General features: G+C 34.4%; 1 protein-coding gene across 2 annotated transcripts in view; it reads left to right on the forward strand.

Moving 5' to 3' along the window:
• LOC150106375 (erythroid differentiation-related factor 1) overlaps positions 1-9627 on the forward strand; it is a 381623-nt gene extending 371996 nt beyond the window's left edge. For both annotated transcript variants that reach the window (XM_090393103.1, XM_090393102.1), the window contains one exon: positions 9165-9627. In XM_090393103.1, coding sequence (XP_090249229.1) covers positions 9165-9297 — 133 coding nt within the window. In that variant the 3' untranslated portion in view covers positions 9298-9627. The remainder of the gene's footprint in view (positions 1-9164) is intronic.
• The last annotated feature ends 245 nt before the right edge of the window (positions 9628-9872 follow it).

Below are 9872 nucleotides of genomic sequence, written 5' to 3' on the forward strand. Positions count from 1 at the left end.
GGGAAAAGACAAAAATGGGTAACAGGACAGAATGAATTATGACTTACGAAATCTGAGTACATAGCAAAAGGAAGTAATTATTGAACTACTTCGTATTGAACTCGATATTTAATGCAGTATTCCCAAGGTAATTGCCAATACTTAAGAGTTCACAAAAATGACACTGTATTAAGTGAAACTTGCACAATATATACAATGTGTGATTTCTATGTATTGAATTAAAGTGATACTAGTTAATTAAAAAAAAAAAAAAAACAAGGAAGAGTTTAAAAATACTACAAATTATCTATAGATAGATAAGAGATTCATACCTTAATTACTGTGAAGTTCTCAGATATATGTTAAATTACTAATAAGTGCAACAAGTAATAAGGAAATTCATTGTTAGGTAATCGTTCTAGTGCATGAAAACTATTAAGAACTTATGGGTTTTTTTTCTGTTATTAAATTGTTAATGTTATCAATTACTGAGTGTTTTCCTGAAATCTACAGTGACACCCCAGTGCCTACAGTTCTGAAAGGAGGAGTATCCTGTTTTTCTACTAACTCGGCTCACTACTACTAAGCATGCATCTCCCCCCCCCCCCAAAAAAAAAAAAAAAGTTGCATTAATCACTGCAAGCAGTGATCTAAATCAAATCATCCATTTAGCAACCAGAATGCCAGATGACCCTCTCCACTTTCACAACACTTTTGATCTTTTTTTCATCAGGTCTCCTATCATTATAGGCCAGTGATGGTGAACCTTTTTACCCAGGTGTGTCAAACATCTTTTTTTTTTTTTTAAATATTGACGTTGTTGATGTGCCACTTGCATACATGCATTATAAATGTAACTACATAATCATAGATGGTGACTTATACATATCATATTAGGCTATTTATTTAATAGGACATTGATATAAAATCTATGAATTCATATTATACAATTAATTTAATAAACTGAAATTACAAACTTACATTACATTTAATGACTTTTCTGTTGCTGACTACTGGTAGAAAGTTCTTTCAATGAACAAACCTACCTTCACCTTAACTGAGAGCGATCTTGCACGATTTATCGCAGTTTTTTCATCAGAATACCAATATTTTTCAACATCTAAGGTGTGTCAGTGCTGATATGCGTGTCATAGGTTCACCATCACTGTTATAGGCTATAGACATTTGCTCCCCCCCCCCCTCAGTCACTACCAACTTTATATCCTTTGCTCTAAAACAAGTGCCAACAACCTCCAGGATTTCTACTTTTTTTCCCATGCTTATACTCTTGCCACAGGCAAGTGAATTTTTGGCCTTGTTCTAAATGCTTTCATAATTTACATAAAAAAGAAAACATATCATTCACTGTCAAGTTATTTGATCAGGGTGGCTACCAACAAATTTATTAGAGAAGTTTTATTTTCAGAGAGTCGGAAATAAAACTTCTGGATGTGAAATCCTTAATTCGAACACTCTCTTTTAAAGAATCACATAGAAACAGTTGCACTTTTAGTTGCTGGTTTTCTCTAAAAGTCATAATGTAAGCTAATCATCTTCACTTTCTTATCTCCTTTAAGATTCAGAACTTGATTTTTCTTTCTTTCTTTCTATGTGAAAGACTTCATTTTTTCATAGTAATTAAAATCCCAACCTGCCGTATTCCACCCCCAAAACATTGTTTTCTGTATGAAAGATTTCATAAATATCTTTTTTCAAGTCCAGAAATTGCCCCATTTTACCCATAGCAATATTACATGATTCTTTTCACTCCACATATGCTCTACTATGCAACACTCTTCCAGTTTGCATTTCAGTCATGAAGCGATAGAAATGAATGGCCATTACATGTAATAATTGTATGCTTTATTAAAAGAACAGAAACTAAGTTTTTCATATCATATGGGCATTTAAATTAAATTGCTGTTATCATTTCCAATAAATAAATGTTTAAATCAAATTGATGCATTCATTTAGTTGAATATTAACCTTAAGCATATATATGACCTATGTAATTATTAAGTAACTCCTCCTGGGAGATCACAATACTCCACTATAACTCGTCGCCTTCCTTACTTACAACACCACTACTATCAATACATAGATAATAGACAATTTATTATTTAAAAATAATAATAATTGTACTTTTTTGTACAATATATTTTCATCAACAAAATGAAACAGCAAATATAAATACAAAAATTAAACTTGTCACAATCTAATTAAATATCACACCTTTACCCCTTAAGTAGGGGTAAAGGTGTTGTAGATGTACTGTTGTAATATAGTATTATAGATGCACAATTGTAATATAATATTATCTTAAGGTGATTTTCACAGTGCTCATAACATAAATTAGCTTAGTGCAACTAAATACTTGAAAATTTTACTTAATGCATATTCTTTTTTAATACTGTAGTTTAAAAAATACAATTATCTTACAAAGTCAAATCAAGGACTAGATCAGCTGACTGAGCACATTGTGAAAAGTGAATCTGGTTCTACATCAAGTGCCACTTCTTATTTTTATGAATTCTATTTATTTTCTTCTCTGTTAAATTATTGTTCATGGATAATTTATATAAATTCACCCTTCATTATGAACAATAAACAAAAGAAACACGAGTTGTGTTGTGGTGTACATATTAAACCTACCTTAAAGGAAAGTATACTTCAGTATAATTACATGTAATGTATAGTGAGAATGCGGAGAACCGACCAGGGTTTCTGACCTAATGTCCAATCCTCACCTTCTCGTGGTGCACCCTGTTGGATATCTACTTGGATACTAACGAACGAGAATGGGCTGGCAATTTGGGATTTAACCGACCAAAATGTATTCTTATTGGTTAAAAAAATAAAAAAAATGATGGTACAACATGACAAAATTTCATGCTGGCTGAGGTGTTGCCCAGTTAAACAAGGCCCCCGTTGTTTTCGCCAGGGCAAACAGCAAAAAGTCAGCTACTGGAACAAATCTGAAAACACACCCCAACTCAACATCACCAGAGTTAAAGATCAGTACTATCAACATAAGAAGACCGAATGGCAAAGAAATGGAGCTAGCTGAGGAATTAGATAAGTACCAGATCGACATAATAGGGGTGACTGAAACAAAAAAGACAAAAACTGGTGAGATCTTTCTGAGTAATAAATATAAAATGTTATATTCAGGCAATGACAGTCAAGGAAAAGCCAGAGTATTCAATACAAAATACAAGGCTAATTTTCTTGAACGGCAGACATTCTCAAGTATAGTAATGTGGGCAAATATGAGAATGGGGAACTGGACAATGAGACTTATTTGTGCCTATGGTCCCACAGAAGGTTCTACTAAGGTAGAAGTGGAGGAATTATTTGAGGCTTTAGAAAAAGCAACTGACACAATGAAAAAGGAAAAGTTGATCCTTGTTGGGGATCTAAATAGCAGAGTAGGAAATGATTGTCAGACATACAAAAATAGTTTGGGAAAATTTGGAGAAAAGAGCAAAGTTAATAATAATGGCAAATATCTGTTGGATTTCTGCTCAGGACATGGACTGGTTATTACTAACACCATATTCCAACATAAAAATGTGCACAAATTCACATGGAGAGAAGAGGCAAGGAATAAGAAGAGTCTCATTGACTATGTTATTGTTGATAATGATGTTTTCTCCCTGGTGCAGGACACCAGAGTGTACAGAGGATTTGAAATTGGAAGTGATCACTATTTAGTCTTGAGCAGGATAAAATTAAATTTCATATTGAAAAGAATAACATGTAAGAAAGTTTTAAAGCGAATAAAAGTTGAGCAACTCTCAGATGTGAACTGTAGACTAAAATACACAAAACTTATTGAAGAAAATATGAAAGAGTTTGAGAATAGGAATGAAACCTTGGAGATTCAGTGGCAAGCCTTGAAGAAAGCCCTGATTGATTCAGCTAGAGAGGCATGTGGTGAAGTTGTCTGCAAGGATAGAAAAATTAGAACTCCATGGACACGGGAAGTTAAAGAGGCAGTGAAGGAAAAGAAGAAAGCATATCAAAAGTTGCTGGCAAATAAGTCAGCTTGTGCTCTTAGAGAATACAGAGATAAATGTAAGAAAGATAAACACTGTGTGAAACTAGCTAAACAAAAGTCATGGGAGGACTTTGGCAAAATATTCTGGAGGTTGTTGAAGAAGCTTAAGAATGGAGGAAAGAGTGCTGTAAAAGGAGTTAGAGATGATAAAGGTGACATGAAAACGGGAGAAAGGATATCCTTGAAGTATGGAATAATTACTTTGAAAAACTGCTAAATGAAACAAGCAGTGATGACAGCACAGTGGTAAAAAAACACTGACCAGGCATGCAGTCAGAATACATATCCATACTTGAAGTAGAAAAAGCCATCAAAGGCTTGAAATGTGGAAAGGCAGCAGGAGTAGATGATATTCGACCAGAAATGCTGAAGTATGGTGGTATAAGAGTCTTACAGTGGCTGCACTGCATATTTCAGAAAGCCTGGACAGAGGGATGAATTCCCGATGATTGGAGTAGAGCTCTCATAGTCCCCATATATAAAAAGGGAAATAAAACTGAATGTGAGAATTACAGAGGTGTTTCCCTACTGAGTGTTCCTGGCAAGATCTATGCAAGTATACTTGAGAAACAGTTGAGAAGAATTGGTGAAGAACAAGCTAGATTCAGGCCAAATAAGGATCAGATCTTCACTTTACAACAAATAGTTGAGAAAGCATGGGAATATAACAAAGATCTGTGTTTAAATTTTGTCGATTTGGAAAAGGCATATGACAAGGTTCCAAGAGACAAGCTATTCAATACACTACGGTTATATGGTGTCAATGGAGCATTATATCAAGCAATACTTGGTCTTTATTTGAGTTGTAAGTCAGCAGTTAGAATTGAAGGAGGTACAGGAAGATGGTTTAATGTTAAATCTGGTGTGAGACAAGGATGTACCTTATCCCCTCTGTTATTCATTATCTATATGGACCACATTATGAAGGAAAGTGGTATTAAACATGATATCAAAATTGGAGATGTTAATGTCAGCTCTTTGCTTTATGCGGATGATGTTATACTTCTAAATAAATCCACTACAAGTCTACAAGATTCTCTGACTAAATTGAATAACTGTTGTAATAGATATGGTATGAAGGTCAGCATTAAAAAGACAAAGACAATGAAAATAGGCAGAATCATTGAAAATGTCAACTGTGTTGTGAATGGAGAACCTGTGGAACAATAAAACATTTCAGATACTTAGGCATGATTTTTACTGAAGATGGTAAATTAAATATAGAAATAGACAACAGAATCAGCAAAACTGGTATAGTTGGAAGTCAATTGAATAAATTTATATGGAATAAGAGAGAAATTAGTCAGAACACTAAATTTTTGAACTGTCTTGTATACAGAAAGCTGTATACAAAACAGTTCAAACTTATGGATCTGAGAGCTGGGTCAGAAATAAAACACTTGACCAAAGACTAGAGACCGCAGATGTGAGAGTCCTGAGAAAGATTATAGGTGTGAACAGATGGAATCAATGGCAATATCATATTAAAAACAAGGATATTAGGAAAGAACTAAACATTGTCAGCATCCAGGAATGCGTTAGCAGAGCTAATCTCAGGTGGTATGGTCACTTAAACAGAATGGGCGAGGAAAGATTAGCAAAACAAGTGTTCTCTGCCAGGTTGGCAGGAAAACGACCCAGAGGATGACCAAGATATAGGTGGATTGATATGGTACAAAGTGCCTTAGACGATAGAAATATAAGATCTGATAATGTTGGAGTCTTGACAAGTAACAGACTGATTTGGAGGAAAATTGTAGATAGGAAGTTAGTAATGATGTAATTTTTTTCATGTAGTACTATCATATCCTGTACATGGCAGGAATTTGATGGTGCAAAGAGCGCGTGAACTAGATAATTGACCATTGGAAAATGGTACTCTGGAGCGATGAATCAATGGCAGGGTGTAGGTGCAGCCTGGTAAACGCTTGTTACCACAGTATGTGTGCACCCACAGTAAAGCTTGGTGGTGGTGGTGGAGGGGTAATGATGTCTGTGGTTCTATGAAGACAGCTCAAGTACCTTGATATTCTGGATAATCATGTGCTGCCTACAATGTGGAGCTTTTATGGAACAGACTCGTTACTATCAAGACGACACTACCCTGTGCCACAAAGCTGTAGCCATTATGAAGAGATGGGTATTAAATGACTGCCCTGGCCTGTACAGAGTCCTGTCCTTACCCCATTGAAAACTTGTGGGACAAATTGGAGCAGCATGTTCTCGATCTGTTGCTGAACTCAGTGCTGCTTTGATGGAGGAATGGAGACAAATTCCACCTGATGTCTGATATACATTGGTGGAAAGCCTCCCTCAATGGATGCAGGAGGTGATCAAAGCCAAAGGTGGACATATCTGATATTAGGGTTTGCCTCCTGGTATCAATTGTAAATTGCTAAAGTGTCTGGATAATTATTGGTAGATAGTGTATGTTATAAAGTAAACCAATACTTAATACTTAGCAAGTAAACTTTTTTCTTACTAATTGAAGCCCTCTGCTTCTACTATTCTGATCCAACACCTGTTCTGAGTGAGTTACAGAAATCATTTTTGCTGACATGACATTCATTGTCAATTTCATCCACTTTTCAGACCGTGGTTCAATAACAGAAATGCAGTTCAAGAAAAAATTCAGCATACCTTAGATGGCCTGTGATAAGCTTCAACCTCATGCTTTATCTAGTAATGTACGTAGCAATACAAAACAGCTATCTTCTGCTCACTGTGCTTCCATCTCACATAAGGTACCAACTGTCCATATCTAAAATAAAGCTGGCCTCCTAGCATCATTTTTCAACACCTTAATAGAAAATCAAGGCAGATCACCTGTCAATATCATGTGCATTTTGACAAAAAGGACATCCCCAGAAATCTTAATGTAGATACCAAAAACAAAAAAAATTCTGCTCCTGATAGTATCTCAACAATTGTATTATATTAGTTCTGGAGCATAATTTTTGCATGCAAGTCCAATTAGGATGAAATTGGGACCTCTGACAATTATTGTTTTCCAAATTTTGGGAAGTTTTATGCACCTGTATTTGTTTAAATTAGGTTGATTTCTGAGTGCCGCTGCAGATTCCAAAAACAGTCTTTCCTTTTTGAATTTACTATGGTGGAGCATGGTGGGTTTCTTCCAAAATATCCTGTGAGTTGTATCCTATGTGTGGTCTGCAAGGCCAGATAGACCATAGTCGTGATTGCAAATGTACAATTTGTGTTCATCTAAATGACAGTAGCTGATCTACCTGTCTGCCGAAGTAAGCCAGCTTGCAGGAACAGGGTACTTTATATATTCCAACCACAGAGAGTAGAGGGAGCTGATCTTTGGTAGAACAGATAAGAGTAGCAAGCTTCCGGTGGGGCTTAAAAGCTGTATAGAGGTTGTACTTTTTTAAAGACCTGCCTATTTTTTCTGATATGGTGATGGCATTTCTGATGGCCAAGGAATGGGATAGGACTTGATTGAATAATTATTTTAATTCTGTAATCACTGTAGTCATTGAATACGAAGGTATTGTGTATATGGTTGAGTTTAGTTGAAAGAAAGATTCCACTGGAGCAAAGATTATAGTTTTAATGATACCATATTGTTGAGAGGGGTGCTAGTGGGAAAGTTTGAATATATCTGCCTGTGTTAGTAGGTTTTCTATATACAGTGAAGGAGAGGTTACCATTTGGAAGGTATGTTACTAAGGTGGTTAAACTATTGTTATTTTCCTTTTCCATTGTAAACTGGATTCTTAGATGTAGCCTATTCAGGTGACTGAAGGAGGAGTCTAATGTGTCTGTGCCATGAGACCAAATAGAGAACAACATATCATCTATGTATCTTAGTCAGATAGGTTTGAGAGGGACTGAGCCTATTGCTCATTTTTCAAAATTGTCCATGTAAAACTTAGCAAGAGGGGGAAACCGATAGCAGTTCCCTCTATTTGTTTGTAAATTTTGTTCTTCCAAGAAAAATTACCAGAATTGATGGCAAAGGAAAAGAGATCTAAGATAACAGAAGGAAAAACGTTTTTTAAGTGTTAAGTGTCATTTAAGGGAATATTGATAAACAGTGAGGTAATATCAAAGCTTACTAATATAGCTGTATTATTTTGAGTTAGATTTTCAATCAAAGTTTTAAAATAGGATGTGGTAAGGCCAGTGAGGGGGAGTGAGAGAGTTTGCCAGCTATTTTGACAACTTTTAGCATGGAGCATTAGTGGCATCCACTATTGGGAAATTAGGTTTGTGGATTTTAGGTAAACCATATATCTGGGAGGGACAAGAACCAAAGGGTTTGAGTTTTTTTTTTTTTTTTTAATGTTTGGCAGTCGAGGAAGATACTTTTTTTTAAGTAAGTTTTTTAACTTGCAATTTTGTGGGATGTAAACAGTGCAGTCTCGGAGAATATCCATTTTTCAATTATGTTCCATGGCATTACCCTTTTTCCACTCTGGTGATGACAATACTTTTATCTTTCTGAGAGCAGTGAGTTGACCAGAAGATTACATTACTTTTTGGAGGCAACGACTGGGAGAGGATATTGGCATGTGACAGTGATATTGGAAGCATTAAAATTAGTTTTTAATTCTTTCCTGGTGCTGTCAATGCTCCATTAAATCTCCAACATGAGGTGCAAAACACTGTATTATCTTAATTCCCCAATACATTTTGAACAACTTCTGTAATTTTTTGCTACCTGTTTCGATGAAACTATCACAGATATAAAATGTTTCTGAACAGGACTGCTGTTAACAGAACAAACATATAATGATACCAATGAAAAGCAAAATAGTGATGTCAAGGATACTCAGATGTTAAATGCTAGTGTCTTCATTAAATAACGAGAATTTTAACTAATGCATAAAAATAGTGGTTAAAAAATTACTAAGTTTATTGCTCATATAATTTTTTTTTTACTGAATGTGAATGAAGAGTGCTATTTTTTGTTTGTTATATACAGTTTTTAATATATTCTAAGCTTAATCAAACCATTTTAACTATACCATATCTCTTTGCAATAGTAGAAAGGAAATTCCTGCATATATCATTTCTGTATAAGCATATTCTTATGATTTTTAAATTCAGTAAAGTTTATTTTTGGTATGAAAACATATTATCTTATCTTTGTTAGACATGAAAGGATATTGAAAAAATGGAATGTAATATCAAAAGAAGCTACAAAGCCAGCTGAAAAATTATTAGAAGATCATATAGACAGTCTTCTGGAAAAAATAGATGTTCTTTTAGAAAAGAGCTCTTTATAACAAATAATGAGAATCTCCTTTTATTTTAACTGATTTCATGTGACAGCTTACTCTATTTTGTATATATAATATGCATAATTTTTGGTACTCAAAGAAAGAAATGACAGTCTTTATTGTTATAAAAATACTGTAAATATAGTCTTAAATAACTTTCCATAAAGCTTAAGCAACACACCTTTAGGAATAACCTGACCTAAAATATTTTACTTGAAGAAATTGTGTCTATTTTGAATGTGTGTAAATAAAAATGTACATAGAGTACTACTCCAAGAGTGTCAAAAGTGGAAAAATCTTTTCCTTTTGGTTTGATAATAAAAATTGTAAACTTTTTTTTTTTTAAATTCATTTCAACAGTTTTAACTTTTGTTGGTTATCAAGAGAAAGCAAGTTCTTGTAATTATTGTTATTATTATACAGGTATTTCTATGGAGTCAGAAACCTCACTGCAGGAAGTCCATTGTTCTAATACCTATCATACCTCTCCTTAAACTCATTCACTGACAAAGCACTCATAACCTGTCGAACACAAGGAAATTGTAGATGCCACCATTACAAACATAGAAATCATGGGAGGT

This window comes from Typopeltis vanoorti, chromosome 5 (assembly GCF_054136105.1).
Source record: "Typopeltis vanoorti isolate ZY-2024b chromosome 5, IOZ_Tvanoo_1.0, whole genome shotgun sequence".
Taxonomy (NCBI): Eukaryota; Metazoa; Arthropoda; class Arachnida; order Uropygi; family Thelyphonidae; genus Typopeltis; species Typopeltis vanoorti.